At 47.7% G+C, this 20097-nt stretch overlaps 1 protein-coding gene across 5 annotated transcripts in view; it reads right to left on the minus strand.

Annotated features, from left to right (window-relative positions):
• The window catches only part of Adamts10 (ADAM metallopeptidase with thrombospondin type 1 motif 10), a 30154-nt gene extending 10685 nt beyond the window's left edge, over positions 1-19469 (minus strand). The window contains exons 1-11 of one of the 5 annotated variants that reach the window (XM_021185891.2): positions 19351-19469; positions 15157-15343; positions 14595-14941; positions 13327-13483; positions 11822-12039; positions 6407-6490; positions 6158-6303; positions 5599-5642; positions 5369-5474; positions 5132-5278; positions 4819-4960 (exon numbers count right to left, since the gene is read on the minus strand). In XM_021185891.2, coding sequence (XP_021041550.1) covers positions 4819-4960; positions 5132-5278; positions 5369-5474; positions 5599-5642; positions 6158-6303; positions 6407-6490; positions 11822-12039; positions 13327-13483; positions 14595-14941; positions 15157-15244 — 1479 coding nt within the window. In that variant the 5' untranslated portion in view covers positions 15245-15343; positions 19351-19469. Of the gene's footprint in view, positions 1-4818; positions 4961-5131; positions 5279-5368; positions 5475-5598; positions 5643-6157; positions 6304-6406; positions 6491-11821; positions 12040-13326; positions 13484-14500; positions 14942-15156; positions 15344-19350 lie in introns of those variants that run through there. The other 4 variants (XM_029470992.2, XM_085833336.1, XM_021185894.2 and 1 more) reach the window with 4 other exon arrangements.
• Between the last annotated feature and the right edge of the window lie 628 nt (positions 19470-20097).

Raw genomic sequence — 20097 nt, forward strand, 5'->3', positions numbered from 1 at the left:
CCTGGGTCCTAACAATCCCCCTTTGGGATCATGGCCTGATACTTCTTTTTTGTCAGTATGTATGGGAACATTTATACTTGCTATAAAAATTCCTTTGAGCATTGTGACATTTATTTTGGTGCAAGAAAAACAATGATGTGGAAAGATAATGTCCTTCTAGGATATAAAGATGGCTCAGCAGGTAAAGGCACTGCTGCCAAGCCTGAAAACCTGAATTCAAGCCTTAGGATCTACATGGTGAATGGAGGGAATGACTCCTGAAATTGTCCTTTGACCTCAATACATGTTGGAGAATAAACACACCCAAAATAAGTAAGTGTAATTTTACAGAAACAAACAAACAAACAAACAAACAAAAACAAAAAACCAACCCATAGTCATTAGCTAGGTGTCACACCACTCACAGCCTAGTCTAACCCAGATCTTTGACTGACTTCAGGTTCTTCCCAAATCTGGGACCTATTATGGAAGACAGCAACACTTTGCGGGGGGGGGGGGGCAGTAAAGCAACACAGGAGAGAACAATTTGGAAAGTCAGGGCTGGAATTTCATTTGTAGTTTTTTTCAGCTGTGAGAATGTGTGGCAGGTTCAAGACTACGTAGGACCTGACTGAATTTGTGTGGCTCTTCCTCTATTTCCTTTGAATCCTGCTTGGGCTGGATCAAGTCACTTATTTGTTGCACAAAACTGAAGCAGTCCCCGAAAGCTGTTTTTGATTATTCAGCTCGAGGTTAGTATCCCTGGAGAGAAGTTTCACCAGGCTTAGGCATGGCGGGCGAAATTTCACATTCTAGCCTACCTCCTACCCCACCCTCCCTCTCAGAATTGTTCCATCCAAGGATTCACCTGTAATCCTCTTTGAACAAAACCTCTCCAAGCAAATCTCTTGAGTTCTAGGCTGACGAGAGACTTGGATTTGAAGATCTGGATTTGAACTAAGCAATGGCTATAGGAAGGTACCCTTCTAGGGTCAGCTCAAGAAATACCTGCACACACATTTCAAAAACACTCCTTAAACAACAGCTCTCTCTAGAAGAGTATCTGATTTCTGGCCCTCACAGGGACATGCCAGGTTTTCTGTCTTCACCTGACTTATATTTTCATGGCCACTTATGAGACCATTTCAGCTTCAACCCCATCTCTAACACTCCTTAAGATGTATTTATTCTAGCCCTGATTTCGACCTTTGCTTCACAAGGAGACGCTGTCATCTATGTAATAATTCCTGGCCTACTCTAGATTTCAACTTTGTACTGATTTGGAATTCACAGCCCTTAACGAGGCCTGGTTTTCCATTTATAAGTCAACCAGTTCAACACCTGTTTTCTGACAATGTCAATGAGACGGCTTACATAATGTCCTCTCACTGGATAACAATGGACACAGATAATGCTGGACCAGGAATTAAGCTCACCATATATTAACCAATTATTCTTATTCTTTAGCAAGGATCCTCTGTATCCCAGGTAGCCTCCATCGGACTGTGTAGCGAAGGATGACTTTGAACTTCTGACCTTCCATCTCAAAAGTGCTTAGATAGAGCCCAGACTTTATACATGCTAGGCAAACACAGTACCAACTCAGCCCAGCTCCTATCCACCAATGCCCACGTCGTAAATGATTTTTACTATGCCAGGAAGATGTTTTGTTCAAAATGAAAAGGTTCAGAGTCTGGGGAGATAGCTCAGTCAGTAAAGTGTTTGCAACATAAGCATAAGAACCTGCGTTCATTCCCTAGCAGCCAAGTGAAAACGCAGGAGATGGCTTAGCAGTCAGCACTTGTTACACTTGTAGAGGGCCTGGGCGTGGGCCTCAGCATCCAGATCCAGGAGAATCTAACCTTGTCTTCTGACCTCAGTAGGGACCAGGCACATGCCCACATGAAAAATATTCATACGCATGAAAATCTAAGTGCCATTCAACAAACAAACAAAGCCAGATATGCGGTGGCACTCGTTTGTATGAAGAGGTAGAGACAGGTTGGTTCCTGGCCAATGAAAAACCTCGTTTCAAAAAGTAATGACACAAGTAAACAAACGGTTCCATTTAACACATCGCCAGTCTCAGATCAAGCTTGCGATTCGGATAGTTGCTCTCCTCAATATCCTTTTGTAAAATATGAAGTCAAAGAGTGGTCCAGGTGTAGGGGGTTAGTGTAGAGCGATGGGCCAGCAGTCAACAGCACACGCTGCTTATTTTGAGGATCAGAGTTTGGACCCCAGCTCACAAACACCAGCCACTCCAGCTCTGAGGGACCTGATGCTCCTCGCCTAGCTAGCCAGCCCCCAGTCACTTGTCTATAGACACACAAACACATAAAGAATACAACTACATCTAAAGGAGATAGGGAGATAGAGGCAAACCTAGTTATGCTGACAAGATGGCTCAGTAAGTAAAACCACCCTGATGACGTGAGTTTGAGTCTTAGAATCTCTGGTAGGAGATCTGACTTCCAAAGGCAATGCTTTGGCTTCCACATGTATGTATGGCTTCCACATGTATGTATGGCTTCCACGTGTATGCATGGCTTCCACGTGTATGTATGGCTTCCACATGTATGCATGGCTTCCACATGTATGTATGGCTTCCACATGTATGTATGGCTTCCACGTGTATGCATGGCTTCCACGTGTATGCATGGCTTCCACGTGTATGCATGGCTTCCACGTGTATGCATGGCTTCCACATGTATGTATGGCTTCCACATGTATGCATGGCTTCCACATGTATGCATGGCTTCCACGTAACGCATAAAGGAAAAATTTCAACACTGAAGCAAAATGCTGACTTAAACCACTATCATCCTTGTTAAGTCCCGAGACACAGAAGACGTTCACAGGTAGACCCGGAATTCCTTAGAATGTGCTGGGGTGGCCAGCAAAATAAAGGTGGGGTGGGGCAAGAGTAAAAATGTCTGGCAATGGGGCTAGAGAGATGGCTCAGCAGTTAAGAGCACCAACTGCTCTTCCAGAGGTCCTGAGTTCAATTCCCAGCAACCACATGATGGCTCACATCCATCTGTAATGGCATCTGATGCCCTCTTCTGCTATGTCTGAGGAGAGCAATGGTGTACTCACATACATAAAATAAATAAATAAATCTTAAAATAAAAAAATGTCTGGCAATGCACAGTGGCACAGATTGCTGATCCCAGTAGCAAGTGAATTTCTGAGAGTGTTAGGCTAGCCTGGTCTACATAGCAAATTCCAGGCCAGCTAGGACTACATAGTGAGACACCCTGTCTTAAAAATGAAATAAAGTAAAAATGTCAAAATACTGCTTGCTTCGGGATTTATTTCTTGGTGTTATAGTGAGAAGCGAGGAGCAGACTGATGGATACCTGGTCTCGTTTGCACCAACCTTGGGAATAGCTGTGCGAACACGGAGGCTTACTGTGGAGAGTGTGGAAGACCGCAGCTGGGCTAGGCTTACCAGGGCTAAAGCTGAAGTGGGTCAGAGTGTGATAGGAAATGATGGAGCTGGGCAGGAGAGGCACTAACTGGCTGAACTGTCACCAACACAGGAAGCCAGCAGATCTCTAGCTTCCAGGAGTGGGGAGGGAAAGCTAGGAGTGGGGGTCCTCTGCACCCTAACTCACTTCTTTTTCTTCTCTATCTCTTTCTGCCTTATTCCCTTGACACATGGTCTCTCACTGAACAAAGTGCTAGAAGTCCCAGTAGCTTGTCTCTACCCTCCCCCTACCCCCAGCGCTAGGGGTCCTAGGGATTCATGTGGGTGCTTGAATTTTGAACTCAGACATTTCTGTTTTTGTAGCAAGTGCTCTTACACACTGAGGTATTTTCCCAATTACTCAGCTCATATTTTTGAGATGGGGGTCTCACTTCACATAGCACTGGCAGGCCTGGAATTTGTTATATTATGAAATCAGACAGGCAGTCTGATTTCAAACTCACAGAGGTCCACTTCCCTCTGCCTCCTGAGTGCTGGGATTAAAGGTGTGAGCCCCGTGCCCCCTCCGCAACCCATACAACCCTGCCCTAGCTCACTTATTGATGCCAAGATGAAACTTTTGAGTCTGAACCCCAGGGGAGATAAGGGAGTTGCTCAGAGTCCCTGGAAGGCTCTCTCCAGTTCATTGGCAAGTACAGTAGCAGCCCCATTTCTAGGGAAACTATTTCACCAAGAATGTGCATATGTTGCTCAGAGGTCTCATGTTGCTGCAGCCCACAAGTGGCCTTTAGGGGGCACTCTAATCTAGTCCTCAAATTAGCTGTCCAGACATGTAAGCCATCCCACTGTGTGTGTGTTTGTGTGTGTGTATATACTCATGTGTACAGGTACTCCAACATGCATGGCACACATGCATGTTGAGGCCAGAAGCCAACCTCAGCTAGTTCCTCAGCATAGTTCCTAGGTAGCTATCCTTCTTGTTTTTTGAAAGAAGGTTTCTCACCAAATCTGAAATTTACCAAGTAGGCTGGCTGGCCAGTGAGCCCCAGGAATCTACCCACCCCTGCTTCCCCAATGCCCAATGTTTATAAACATGCATCACCATGCCAAGCTTATATATGGTTTTGTTGATCATACCTTAGGCTTGCAAAGCAAACCCCTTCCTGACCGAGTGTTTTCCCCAAGCTCAGAACTACATTCTTATTCTCACTCTTTGTTGGTCTGCTTGGTATGTGGATACGCCACACACTTTGGTCCTCCCATATCCCGATAGGGAGTAGGGAGTTCATTTCATCCCTTCCCCTGCTGTCCTGTCCCTCTGTTTCCCTAGAAGGGTTTCCAGTGAAACTTTCCACCCTGTGGCCACCTCCCCTTCCCAGGAAGGAAAGCAGGAAGGCTCTCTCTACCCCGTATTTACACTGACGCGATTTGACTCCATGCTGGAATCGGCACTGCTCATCCGCATCATAGGCCTGGCCGGGAGCCACCGTTGGGTACACGAAGTCCTGTCTAGGAGGCCGGTTATTCAAGCAAAGCCCCAGGCCCGAGCTGTGATTAGAAAACAAAAACAAAAACAAAAACAAAAACAAAAAAACCAGCTGTCATGCCAAGGGGCTACACGGTCATGGCCTCAAGGTTATACCAGCTAGGTGTGGTGGTGGAGTCAGCTCTCCCAACATGTCTGTGCCCCACTTAGTGGGTGATGTGTCCCATGCTCACTCCAGAAAGCTGGTGATGTAGTCTCGACTACATGATGACCATACGAATGGATTAGTCTTCATGGTAATGTGGGCAGCCATGAGCTTTGCTGGGTCCTGCCCACGGGCCCCACAGCCGTTTCCCACGCCATCGTGATTCATGCCGAATCTGAGGAGAGGAATATCAGCTCTGCTAAGAACTAAGGGAACCCAACCCAGATCCTCGTATCCTCCCCGACCCTGTGTCCCCTGGCCTCACGTGTGCCCGATCTCATGGGCAATGGTGAAAGCTGTGGCCAGGCCGATATCTTCATTGATACTGCAGCTCCTCTCACGCTCGCACATTCCACCCACAGGGGCCAGGCCTGGGAAAGGGGAATGTGGGGTGGGTCAAGAGACCCAAGGCTGTGTAGGCTGTCCACCCCGGGAGGTCTCACCCCAGGATCAAGGCCACCCTCCATGGTGCCTGCAACCAATGGGACTCAATACCTAGAGTGCCGCAGGGTTTGTTCTTGTAGATGCAGATGTCATAGCTGTGGAAACAGAGGGTAGTGAGAGTGCTGGGTGGCCTCCTTGGCTGATGCCAGAGGCCTCAGTTTTGGCGTAGAAGACAAGGGCAGGTGGGAGCACGTGTGCCTGTGTATATGTATCCTGTGTATGAGTGTGCACCTGTGTGAGCGACAAGGTCTTTTGTAGCCCTGGATGAACTGGGCTTCTTGATCTTCCTACTTCCTTCAGTGCTGAGCTTTGAGGACTGAGTGTTGCCTAAGCCTTATGCTGTGCCCCTCCTAGAACCAATCAGTTGGTCTTGAGGATGCTGATAATACATGAATGACTGACTAAGTGATTGAATGGAATAAATGACTTCGTGGTTAGGGCTCAAACGTCCCCTCCCATTTTCAGGCTCTCTGCATTTTCTCCTTGGCTCCTTAAAGGCTCCCAACTCCTTCTATCCTCCACAAGCAATTGTTCTCCTTCCTTGGACTCTGATGATCCCTTCTCTGCTTGCTCCGTTGGCCTCAGCCTTGGCGTCTTTCCTGCTCCTTACCGTGTGATGAGCACAGCTGTGTCATGGTTTGCCACACCATTCTCTGGGATGGCGTTGCCATGGCCACTGTGGCTCACGATGGATTTCTGCCACTTACAGAAGCTGTCCAGTGACTTCCCAGCATGATGGGTGATCTCCAGGGTGGGCTGGGGATGGAAAAGTTGAGGTGCGTGGGTGCTCTGCCACTCTGGGACATCAGGCAGCAATGGTGTGGATAGAGGAAGGGTGAAACTCACTCCAGATCCCTACCTGGTCCTCTGTGAGCAGGATGAGGCGAGTGACGAGGATGTTGACGATGTTTCCCAGACTCGAGTCCTGGAAAAGTTTGGCAACCTGACCTCCAAGAAACAAGAGAGACCGAGTCTTAAGAGGAGCCCAGAACAGTGAAAGACAGAATAGTGGGCTGATGGCTTAACTAGTAAAGGGCTTGCCATGCAAGCATGAGGACCTGAGTTCAATTACCCATTTAAAAACAAACAAACAAACAAACAAACAAACCAAAAACCAGGCACAGGGCATACACTCATCTGTGGCCCCAGCACAGGTGGAACCCTGAATCTACAAGTTCCAGGTTCAGCAAGAGATCCTGTCTCAAAATGTAAGGTAGAGAACAATGAGGGAGGGGCTCACGAAGCATCGCTCCTAGCTGAGGAGCTATTGGTAGTTAATGGTTTCTGGGGGGAAGGAGGGGTAGTTTGCTTCAGCGATGTGGCTCTGGTTGATGGTCTCCTCGCCCCCAAGCATTTAGGTTAAAGGAAAACAAACAAAACCCCCAAAATGATCTAGATTTTGTGGCACAATTTTAATCCCAGCACTCAGAGGCAGAGATAGAGATTCAGGTCAGCCTAGTCTATAGAGTTTGTTCCAGGCCAGCTAAGGATAGTGAGACCCTGTCTTAAAAAAAAAAGAGTACATGAAATTAGATTGGGAGACATAGTAGGGAGAATATGGGTGGAAGAGTTGTGGGAGAAAGAGTAGAAGGTGGATATGATCAAAACACACTGTACACACATATGGAATTCTCAAGGAATAAATAAAAACTATACATATAAAAAGATGGAGAGCCACCGAGGAAGACAGCAGTGTTAACCTTTGGCTTTCACAACTGCATACACATGCTCCTTGGCCTCAAAACTAAAGAGCAAAAGCAGAGATAGTAGTTTTCTTTAGTAACTACTGGGTGCTGGGTGCTAGGTAAATGTGCTGCCTGTATCATCTCATTATTCTCATTTACACATCAAAGAGCAAGGTGCTGATGCACCGACGGCAGGATGCATGGCTGGTGGTGCCATTGGTGAGACTCTAGTCTTTATTGCTTGCCAGCACATCTCTCTCTGTCCCAACTCAGTTTTTCTCTACTTGTCCTCCAAATCCCATTTTTGTCCCTCCCAAAATGCCCAGTGGTGGCATGAAGGATGTGAATGTGTCCTTCTTTGCCATCTAAAGGTACCAATCTAAGCATCAATACAGAAAGGTGGAAGCAAGAGAGCAAGAGACAACGGAGAAGCAGGCAGGCATGGAAGAAGTGGCCTAAGGATAAACGGACCCAGGTTATGGAGAGCAGGCTGTACAGGAATCTCGAGATTCTTGCTTGGGCTAACCTTAACTTACTGGAAATCCCCAGGAAGCCTGGCAAGTTTTAGGAAACTTTAAAAGCCAGAACAAAAAAATATGTGGGGCTAGGGGCTGGAGAGATGACTCAGCAGTTAAGAGCACTGACTGCTCTTCTGAAGGTGCCGAGTTCGAAACCTAGCAACCACATGGTGGCTCACAACCATCTGTATAGCTACAGTGTACTCATATACATAAAATAAATCTTTTAAAAAAATGTGGGACTGGGACAGAACACAGAGACAATGCTGTCAGACTGTGTCACTTATTACTCTGCTAAACTTTGTCTTAAATTTTTAAAAATTGTGTGTGTGTTGTTTATCTATAAGACGTGAATGTGTGGATTTATAAGACGACTTCTAGTCTAACATGTGGATCCATAGGATAGAACTCTGGTTATCACACTTGGTGGCAAGCACCTTTACACTTGGGGCTATCTTGCTGGCCTTTGTCTCCTTTTGCTTCAATGAACAAGCACTGCACTATATGCTCTGTGCCCTAACACTACCCTTCATCCTCTGCAACAGGCAGCGTTATAGTTACTGTAGATCCTGTTAACAGGAGAGGCACAGGACCTCAATCGAGTTCTAGTACAGGAACTGAGTACAGATAGCGTAAAGATGTAGCCCTAGACTCTGCCGAGCACTGACTAAATATATCAGTCAGTGGGCACACAGATAATCCCAGCACTTGGGAGGTGGATGTAGGAAGCAAACAGGTTCAAGGCTAGTCTCAGCTACATGAAGAATTGAGTCTGGACTTCAGGAGACTCTGTTGAAGGGGACAAAGGAGGAGAGAAAGGAGGAAAAGTAAAAGAAAGAAAATATCTCACAAAAATTTGCATGTTGGGGAGATGGTTCAATAGGCAAAATGCTTGCGTATAGATATGAAAATCTGAGTTTGGATTTCCAGCACACGCATCTGTAACGGTAGTGCTAAGGGAACAGGGACAAGCCAATTCTTGGAGGGCACCATTGGGCCAGCCAGCCTAGCTAGTTGGTGAGCTACAGGTTCAGTGAGAGACCTTGCCTCAAAAAAAAATAAGATGCAGGGGCTGAAGAGACAGTTCAAGTGTTAATAGCATTGGCTGTTCTAGAGTGTCCAATTAGATCCCCAGCACCCACATGGCAGCCCCAAACACCAGTAACTCCATTTCCAGGGGATGTGACCTTCTCTTCTGGTCTCCAAGGGCTCTGCATGCACATGGTGCACAGACATTGAGGCAAACACCAACTCATACAAAATAATAAATAACTGGAAAAAAGAAAAGATGGAGAGTGACTGATGAAGACACCCAGTGTCAGGCTGGTGAGATGGCTTAGCGGGTAAGAGCACTGACTGCTCTTCCGAAAGTCCTGAGTTCAAGTCCCAGCAACCACATGGTGGCTCACAACCATCTGTAATGAGATCTGATGCCTCCTCCTGTCTTATTATAAATAAGACAGCTACAGTGTACTTATTTATAATAATAAATAAATCTTTGGGCCGGAGCGAGCAGGGACTCAGTGAGAGGAGCTGACCTGAGCAAGCAGAGGTCCTAAATTCAATTCAGATGAAGGCTCACAACCATCTGTACAGCTACAGTGTACTCATTTACATAAAATAAATAAATAAATTGAAAAAAAAAAAGAAGACAGCAGTGTTAACCTCTGGCCGTGACATGCATGTACACAGGAATGTGTACACACCTGCACACATATGGATACATGTATATGCCACATGACATGCACACAAAATTATGTATACTAAACACAGACTATCCCCCCTGATTATTCTCCTCTAATACTGTCTAAAGCCAATTTAAAGTCTTTGGGAGGATGTGAGATGTTACACGAAATTCTCTATCATCTAACGTGAGAAATAAATACCTGGAGACTTTGGCATTTATAGGGGTCTTGGAACCAACTGCCACTCCAATGGGCTGATTTTAAATCTGAATGTGGACCAATGAAGTTATCCGTGTTTTATTTTGTCTGAGATAGGGTCTCACTATGTAATCCTGAAACTCACTATGTGACCAGGATAGCCTCAAACTCACAGTGATCCTCCTGCCTTTACCTTTCAAGGGTAGGATTATAGGTATGCCAATGAGGTTATCTGTACGAACGAATAGGTAGGTGTTTATGTACAAGAATACTGTATGTATCGATGTGAGCCTGTGAAGGTGTATTGCTAACCTTAACGAGTATCTGTAAGCTGCGTGTTTGAGTGTGTGCATGCGCATGTCTATTCTTGTGTATGGCTGTGTGTTGTAGCCAGAAGTAGCAGCTAGTATCTTCTTCAGTTGCCCTCTACCTTGGTTTTCTGATAAGGTCTCTCGCTGAACCTGAAACTTGCTGAAAGGGCAAGGATGGCCACCCAGCAAACCTGAAGGATTTACCTACCTGTCTTCCTCTTTTAGGTGTTGGGATTACAAGCATGTACCACTATGCCCAGCATTTTTTAAAATGTTTATTTATGTATGTGTGTCTGTGCACATAGGCCCTGACATGAAGGGGGAGGTCATAGGACAACTTGTAGAAGTCAGTTTTCTCCATCTGTGGTGTGAGTCCTAGGAATTAATAAACTCAGATCTTCAGACTTGGCAGCAGGCACTTCTATGTGCTGAGGCATCTCATTGGCTCACTTGCTTTATTTGTTTTGCTTTTTTTGTTTGTTTTTTGTTTGTTTTTTTTTTTTTGTTTTTGTTTTTGTTTTTTCGAGACAGGGTTTCTCTGTGTAGCTCTGGCTGTCCTGGAACTCACTCTGTAGACCAGGTTGGCCTTGAACTCAGATTTCTATCCGTCTGCCTCTGCCTCCTGAGTGCTGGGATCAAAGGCATGTGCCACCATTGCCCAGCTTATTTTAAATTTTTAAATGTGGTTTCTTATGCACAAAAAAGCACTTTACTGACTGTGCCATCTCTCCAGCCTCTGCAAGTTTATTTTTATACAAAGAAAACTCTTATGACGTCCCTACCATGAGCTATGCACCATTTCCCTTTTTCCTTTGGCTTTTTGTTTGTTTGTTGTGTTTTAAGATTTACTGGCCAAATGTGGTGGCATACACCTTTAATCCCAGTACTTGGGAGGTAGAGGCAGGCGGATCTCTGTGAGTTCGAGGCTAGCCTGACCTACATAGAGTTGCAGGACAGCCAAGGCTACACAGAGAAGCTGTCTCGGAAAACAAAACAAAATTATTTTCTAATTCCGTGTATGTATGTGTGTATGTATGTGAGTACAAGTGAGCAGGGTTGGCCAAAAGATGGCTGGAATTCCCTAGAACTGAAACTGTTGTGGTTGTGAACTGCCATGTGTGGGTGCTGTGCACTAAATTTGGGTCCTCTATAGTAAGTGCACTTTACCACTGAGCCTTTCCCACACTCCACCTTCCCATGATCCCTGCCGTCCCCGGCTACTTTGGTTTTTCCATAGCTCAGGCTCATCTTGGATTTGCAATTCTTGCTCAGCCTGCAGAGTGCTGAGATGCTAGGAGCTTGGAGATTCCAGAGTCTTGTGTGTGGTAGGCATGCCACCACATACATTGACCTACCGGCATTGTCTGTTCATTGGTTCTACCTTAGTCTTGAGTGAAGAACCTTGCTCAAGGGCCAGAGTACTTAAGGTTGTGGGTCTCAACATGTGGGTCACAACCCCTTTGAGGGGATCACATCAGATATCGTGCTTATCAGATATTTACATTATGATTCATAACTATCAAAATTACAGTTATAAAGTAGTGATGGAATAATTTTATGTTGGGGTCACTACTACATAAGGAACTGAATTAAAGGATCACAGTATTAGGGTGGTTGACTTAAGGGGACAGAGCTGCAATTTAAGCCCAGGCAAGCCACCTCCACTAGAGCATCTGTCCCTAGGCCTTTGGTACAAATATTCTGCCCATCATTCGTGGCTTCAACAGACCTTTTTTTTTATTCTTCCCTTTTCCCAGTTTATTGTTCTGGCCCCTGGTTGCAGATCAGGGGCGAGGGTGTAACACCTCTCCCTTGACATCCTAGAGGCTAGCTACAGGTCCTCAGGACTCCAGGCCTAGGAAGGGGAAGGCACTTACAATGTTCATGATGGCCAACACATACTGCTCCACATCTCTCCGCCCATGGTAGGCCACCATCATCTTGTCGGCTACCACCAGGGTCTCCACATAGCGCTCTCTGCTGACTGATCTCTTCAGGCCCAGCTGGCCTCGCTCAGATTCATTCCCCAGGGGCCTGGCAGGTGGTGGCTTCAGGGTACGCAACCACCATGGACGACCCTTCCACGGTTTCTCATCTGGGAAACAAAGTAGAACCACTGAGCACCTATTGCTGGTGGGTCCCAGAACTGGCTGACACCTGCCATACATAACTCCTGACTGGTGACTGTTCTGCCCAATAGACTTGGTAGATGACATTTATTCTTGACCTCTGGACCCTTCTTCCTCTACTTTCCAAGTACATTGATGATAGGTTTGTGTTGCCATACATACTTCACATGGCTTTCCTATTCTTTCACTCCCTAAATGGTCTACAGTGACTAGTCATGTTGTAAACATGACTGTAGGAACTCACAGCAGTAAAACCCTAAGACAGTGCCCATGCTCTTCAGCTGACTGCCTGAGGTTAACATTGGGTCTTCCTTATATTGTTCTCAACCTTATATATGGAGGTAGGGTCTCACTTAAACCCGGAGCTAACTGATTCATCTAGTCTAGCTATCCAGCTTGTTCCAAGGATCACCTGTTTCTGTCTCCCTAGCCCTGGGATTTCAGGAGGCTTGATATACTCGCCTGGATGCTAGGGATATGAAGGTATGAACTCTGGTTGGTGCTCATACTTGCATGGTGAGGATTTTACTCACTAAGCCATCTCCTCAGCCTGTTTTTTTTTTTTTTTTTTTAACTTTTATTCTTCTCTCATACATTACATCTTGACAGCAGTTACCCCTCCTTCTACCCAAGGACATCTACCGAATATGGCCTAACAAGATACATACGATAAGACTGGGCATAAATCCTCATATCAAGGCTGGACAAGGCAACCAGGTAGGAGGAAATGGATCCCTACTGCATCAGCCTGTGTGTGTGTGTGTGTGTGTGTGTGTGTGTGCATACGCGTGCACTTGCACACTTGTTTTATAGGGCCTTCTGGAACTTGGTAAGCACTCTACCACTGAACCCTTAGCTCCTGTTGGCATTTTGGCGGCTTAACTACCCAAGTATCTGCTATGACTACTCTACAGGCTACTTGTGTGATCTGGCAATAATTCTAGGTAAAGAATGGCTTTCCCCCCACCCCCCGACCCCCCCACACCTATGAACTGCTAGATGGCTGGCCACAGCAATGATGGGTCACTCCACTGCCTTACAGCGCCATCCTCTTAGGATCTGTATTCTTTATGGCCCTTGCCTGCAGGTGAATGAAGCTCTCGAATTCAATCACTGCTCTCTCCCAACAGTTTCTTTCTTCATTATACAGTGTCCAGTTGACCTTTGGGGTGCAAAGACTTGGCTGCCTATCTCCGCCTCAAAGAAGCACTGTCATATAACCTCCTTGTCCGTCCCCAAAGGCACAGGAGTACCTCTCACTCCACAGGCTGTGTCCAGATGGGGGTGACGCAGAGAGGAACGCTTGTACACTACATGGGGGCCACTGTCTTCTGGGCCACGGTGACCTTTGGGTCCGCCTTGCAAGGGCTCAATCAGATACTCTTCATCATCTGCCACAATCAGGCCATGCTGGAGGGGGGACAGAAAGCTCGGTTCAGGCTCTGGTATCCTGGACGCTCTCTCTCTGATTCTATTTCTTCCTTTCCCTTTCTTTCCACACTAGAAATCAAAGCTAAGGCCTTCTGCATGCAAGGCAAACACTCTACCACTGAGCTCCTCTTTTGCTTGCTTGGTTTGTTTTACTGAGGTAGGGTCTTATGTAGTTCAGGGTGGCCTCAAACTCACTGCATAGTTCAGGATGACTCAGCTTCTATCTCACAAGTACTTGGGATTAGGGGCATGCCTCACCCCACATCTGGTTTATATTCTGTCGTGTGTGTGTGTGTGTGTGTGTGTGTGTGTGTGTGTGTAGAGGTGTACAAGCCTGAGCACTTGTGCACAAGCCAGAGGAGGACATGGGAGGTCCCCTGTTACTTTCTGCTTTATCTCCTCCAGACTGGATTTCTCACTGAATCTGGGGCTTTCATGCTCTTTCCTGGTTAGACTAGCGGGTTATCAAGATTGCCAGAATCTTCCTCTCTCCTCCTACGACCCAGCCCTTCAGTTATAGGTGTGCACAGCCTGGGATCTAAGCAATTTCCTGTGTCTAGACTCTATTAATTGAGCCACCTCCCCAGTCCCAGTCTTAAAAGAAAACAAAACAAAACATCTAAAACCTTTTAAGTTAAATTACATTCTCTCTCCTTTTTCCTCTCTTCAACCCCTCCTAAACGTTTTAATTCCTTATAAGGGTCTTTTTACTACACTTATTTGTGTATGGATGTGTGTGGGTGTGCACATGACATGTGTAGAGCTCAGAGGACAACTTGAGGAAGTTCCTCTCTCCCCTCCATAACCTGGGTCCTGGGGATCAAAGCCAAGGCTTCAGGCTTGATAGCAAGTGCTTTTATCCATTGAGCCATCCGACTACTAGTGACTTTATGGTGCTATGCTTTTGTCTACGTTCTTGAGCCACATGTCCCATTGCTTTCAGCCTTACATAAGTCTATATACATTTTCCTTTAATTACATCTTCTGCTTCTTTACCTACTATGATTGTTACATTGTGTTGTTCATGTGTTTTTCTTAACTCCCAGAAGGAAGTGGGTATATCCCCTGCTTCCCAGAATCCTCAGCTCACCAGGCCCCCACAGGTGCTGACGGCCACATGGGAGCTACCAGCCTGGCCCTGCAGGTGGCCAGCGTATAGGCAGTGGGCCCGGGCTGCCCTCTGCCAAGCCAGGCCTTCCCGTGTCCAGTATTCCACCGAGACGTGCCCTGCCAGGAGACGGGGGCTGCGGGTCAGGTTGAGCAGGAAGTGAGTGCTGGGTGCGGCCACCTTGTAGAATAGGCGGGACTCAGTTGTAGCCCCTGCACCCCGACGCTGCCTCCGGAAGGCAGGTGGAGAGAAGGCCAGCATTGCCCCGTTGTGGTCCACTCGAGTTGGGAAGGCAATCTCATAGCTCTCCAAACTGGACAGGAGCTCATCTGTAGGAAAAGGGATAAGAAGACTGGGGTGGGTACCTGCCGCCAAAGCCAGCCATGCCTTATCTATCCTTGAATCCAGGTCACCTAGTGACTATTCAGCCTATACAGTCCTAGCCATGAATTCCCCCAACCCTAGCCCACTGACTTCTCTCTTTCTCAAGACCAACTGGCTTCCTTAGTTTTGCTTGAATTGACACCATTGAATCATTTCCTACCTTGAGATCTGAAGGCATGCGCGACCTTGAATGTGAGGCCCAGCCCCAGGGCAAGGGCCCAGCGGAGGATCTGGCAGGCAGAAGCCATAGGGGCTACGTGTCCACATGTCTCTCCCCAGCCCCGGCTGCTGGCAGCCCCTACAGTGCTGCCTCCCCTGTTCACAGTCTGGGCAGCATCACTGGTCCCCTGAGAAGAGAGACTGAGTCAGGAGGGGCCTTGATCCCACTTCTCATCGTAGCCAGTGCCAAGGCCCTTGACAGACTGAAGGGGTGCCCTGCAAGCCCTTCATGACCAAGGGACTTCTATGAGAAGATTTCTCAACAGTTTTAGTATTTATTCTCATCTTTCACCTCCTCCCTATCATGTCCACACTCAGAAGGGACAAGGACCAGGACAAAAAGCCACCTTCTAGAATCATCTGGGAGTTAGTTCTCTGAACGTGCCTGTCAGAAATAATACTAATTGGGTTCAGTTAGGGGCTGGGAATCCTGGACTGCATGAAAAAAAGGAGCTAGTGCCAGTAGGATGGGTTACTGGGTATAGATGCTTGCTACCAAGCCTGATAACAACCTGAGTCCAACACCCTAAACCCACACAGTGATCAGGGAGAACTGTAAGTTGTCCTCTGGTTTCCACATTTGTGCTGTGGAACATGATGAGTGTACATGAGTGTGCGCACAACCCCCCCTCCCCCCGAGAAAACCAATAAATGTAATTTTTTAAAAAGACACAGGGAGGGAGCTAGAGTTGGGTCTTTGTCTAGCTGCTTCAAGGTCCTCCTGCCTATCTGATTTCTCTAACATAATGCACCGTACTCCTGGACTATAAGCTAAAATAAGCCCTTTGTCCCCTAAATTACTTTTGTCTGGATATTTTGTCATATGAACAGGAAAATACTAAGACAAACACTAGTGTATTTCATGTTCAGAATAAGTGTCCTCCTATGAGGGGACTAGAATCAGTCATTCTAGATTATCCTTTGTATAGAGGAGAGGTGATGAAAATGGACCAGGATTATGCAGCAAACTATGGTAGGAATCAGATTCATTCCTATTCATCCCAATCAGGCTAATGGCTGTCCTGGTGGGGGTGGATTGAGAGTAGGTGATCTTAAGCTCCCCACATGACAGTGGGTGCTTGCTGTCTTTTTATCCTCTTGAAGCTTTGCTCATGGCAGCGACAGACAGTGTGGAGAAAAGAGGAGATCTCAGACTGTGAGATGTTCCCTAAAGAAACCAGCTGTTTGAAAAACAAAAATAACCAATCCTGGGGGAACAGAGGGTGTCCCAGGCTAGGGAACTGAGACACCTGCCTCTGCCTCCCTAGTGTTGGGATCAAACATGTACCACCATGCCTGGCTCACAGGTACACTGATACCTCCTACATCGTGATCATATAGTGTCAGCGGCTCTACCTTCACCTTACATTCCTAGCCTTTCTCTCTAATTAAAAAAAAAATCCGTTATATTTTTGTGTGTATGGAGGTCAGAGGACAACTTTTGAGTAGGCTCTCTCCTTCTACTACGTGGAGCCAAAGGACCAACCTCAGGTCATCAGGCTTGGCAGCAGGGTCCTTTATTCACTGAGCCATCTTTATTCTGCTTTCGCTCTCAGATCCTCTCTGCTTCCTAATGTGAGTTAATCCTGCCAGCAGGCCTGTTTCTCAGGCATCTGCCCCAGACTAGTCTGTTGGAGACACTACTTTGGGCTAACCACTCTGCCAACCCCCTTTCCTGCCCTCTGGTCTCCACCCTCCACCTCCTCTTCTGTGCAAATCTAAGCCCCCCTTAATCATACAGTCCTTGTTTTCATTGCATTCCAGCCAAGTCTGAGAGTCAATCCCCAAACAGGGCAGCTTGGCAGAAGACAGAGAAGCCGGAATTTCTCCAAGATGCTAGCAGAGAAAGTTAGTTACACTCCCTACTTCTGCTTGGATCCCTCCAGTAACAGGCATCTCTCGCACAGATCTTTTGAAGTCTCACAGTTTTGTTCAGCTGGACTGTGTACTTTGGGCTGGGAGGTGGGTTCCTTTCTTCTTCCTCTCAGCCCCCACCTCTGGCGGCCTCACTAGCTAGTATAACGTTATCTTTCCCACCACTCCTTTTGTGGAGACCTCAACTAAATCTGAAATTGATTGGTTGGAAAGACGGCTCAGTAGTTAAGAAGGATTAATGCTCTTACAGAGGACTTGAGCTTTGCCCCTCCCAGCTCCCATATTAGGCAGATTATGACCACTTATATCCCTGGGTCCAGGGGAATCTGATGCCCTCTTCTGGCCTCTATGGGCACCTCCATAAACATGGTACATATAAACTCATACCAACACATACATGTACACATTTATATAAGTAAATATATATTTAAATATGTTTAAAATTTAAAAAGACTGATAATGATTCCCTCTAGCCTTAAACATCCCATTTTCACTCAAGGTAGCAGCATCTAGATGCAATGGCAGGAGACCCAGCCTCCCAACCTCTGACCTTTCATTCTAATCCTACCAGGCAGGAGTAGAACCCGATTCTGGTGCTTAGCTCCTCCCTCCTCCCACCCCACCCCCCACCCCCAAGTCAAGCCATCACAATCTTCTACTCTTGAGTTCCCCCTCCCAATAACTGCACAGGCTACCTAGTGCTTCTGGCTCAGATGGGGTAAAATTGGAGGCAGGGTAAAAGGATTCTACTGGGTGAGTGACTGATGGGGTGGCCACACCTGCCCACAGGGTAACAGCTACTGGTAGGAATGATACCAAGATGGGGCTACAGGAGAGACCACAAACAAGTCAGTAGGTCTGGAGCAGACAAAGCCTATTTGAGGATGAGTTACAATTGAGAGGAGTCGCATGTTTGGCTGGGCACAAGATGACAGAGAGGGATTTACACTATGGGTGTGTATATGTATCTGTCTGTCTCCGGCTCTCTGTCTGTCTGTGTGTGTGTGTGTGTGTGTGTGTGTGCATACCTAGGCTTGGCCCCTGTCCCCCAAGCCCCTCCTCTGGCAGGCTGCAGGGAGGCCACTAGCCTGGGGAAAGGGCCCAAGTGCTGGAAGAGGAAAAGCCTCCAGGGAATGTGTGTGGCTCCATCACATCCCGGGGATCCTATAGGGACCAGCACTCCACACCTAGACTTTTGTAGGCTGTGCAGGAAACCCAGCTAAAGAGGCGGTGGCTTCTCAGTGGAGGACAGAGCTTCTTTGGCCAGGCATAGGCAGCCATCAGCCTGAGGCAGCAGGCTTTCTCCAGGCGCTGCACATCTGGCCTGGCTGCTGTGAGCACACAGACAAAAGGCCCAGCCAGAGGGGAGGCCTAAGGGGAGGGGCTGCACAGGTCACCACTCCCATAACCACCAACCAGCTGTTAATTAAAGTGTGTCTCCCCCTGGTAGGGAGGCTTCTTGCTTCAGAGTTCTGTGGCATAGATGACCATCTGAGGGGAAGTAGCAGCCCCAACTCCACTCTCACAGGCAGACACACAAACACAATCACACTCTATAGGACAACCCACACTTGAATAGCAGGAAGGCCTGGTTCACTAAACCCAAACACACACAACTACATACCTCCACAACTATGTATACAGAAACACGTATTTCCACATGGACACCCAGACAACCCACAAACCCAGACAAACAAGCCTATGTGCACAGTTACACAGTCCAAGACAAGCCACAAGCCTAGGAGCCTATACACGCTCATTTAACACAGAAAGTTAACATACACACACGCACAAGTTTACATTCATAGCAGGGGGAACTAAGAAATTCTACAAACTCAGACACATATGCATGTAGGCATTTCCACTAATAACACTCCTGAGAAATGCAAATATTCATAGACAGACACACTTGGCATTTACATGCACGACAGGCATTTTTCTTACCCTCACTTAGGCAAACACTCAACACACCTCAACAATCTGCCCACACAGTCGCTCCCAGATGCTGAAAGCCATAAAGACATACAATCCGCAGAAGCACAACCATTTGGATACGTGGTTGACCTCGACCCCCGCCCCAAACCTGAGCCAACCCAAACAGGCAGTCTGCATCTGCACACTTAGGGACATTCGGCACCAACACAGCACACGCACAACGGGATCCGTCCAGCACATCTTGTCCCCGAGACACACAAAGTCACTTATAATCACTGCATTCCGGTGACTGCGCCGCCCAACTGGGTCCCCAGATCGCCAGTACCTGCGTGCTTGGAGCCTTCGGTCCGCCGTAGACGCACAGACTCACCGCCCGGCGCACAGGAAGGGAGGGAGCAAGCGCCCGGTGGCGTGGCCGGGGGAGGGGGCGCGGAAGGCACTCACTTCCTGAGCAGCCTGCCAGGGTTATTAAAAAAAAAAAAAACCAAAAAAACCCAAACCCCGCCCGCCGCCGCTGCTGCTGCTTCCGCCGCTGCCGCCGCCGCCGCCGTCGCCGCCCAGGGCCTCAGGCTGGACCCAAGCCAAGGACCCCGGAGCCCGGATTACCCCGCCTCGCGAAGGGCGCCCGTGTGGGTGGAGATGCTGGGGAGGAATTTGGGATGGGAGTTGGAGAAGGTTTAGGGGGGGCGGGAGAGGGGAGGCTGGGGGCGGGGATAGAAGAAGGCAGGGGGTGTGAAGGGACAGAGGTGGAGAGTGGGGGAGGAGTGGACGCACACAGTAGGGGGATGGGGGGGAGGACGGAAAGGAGGGGTTAGGCGGGAAATTGTGAGGGAGGAAAGTTTGAATAGAAAGAGGTGGAGGAGATGGGGGTCCTGGAGAAAGGGGCAAAATTGAGTTGGGGGTAGCGAGGGGGTTGAGACAAGGGGAGAGCCCAGTGCCTTGCCTCCGTTAGCCGAGTCAACAACAGCTGTTATTTATTGAGGGCTGGTCCTTGCTCAAGCAAACATTTATTGGGCGCCTCTCCGTGTGCCAGGCACGGTGCCCGAGGGTGAGTGGATAAATCTGAGTTGGG

The sequence above is a fragment of the Mus caroli genome, unplaced genomic scaffold (genome assembly GCF_978045245.1).
Source record: "Mus caroli unplaced genomic scaffold, Mus_caroli_1 scaffold_18, whole genome shotgun sequence".
Classification (NCBI taxonomy): Eukaryota; Metazoa; Chordata; class Mammalia; order Rodentia; family Muridae; genus Mus; species Mus caroli.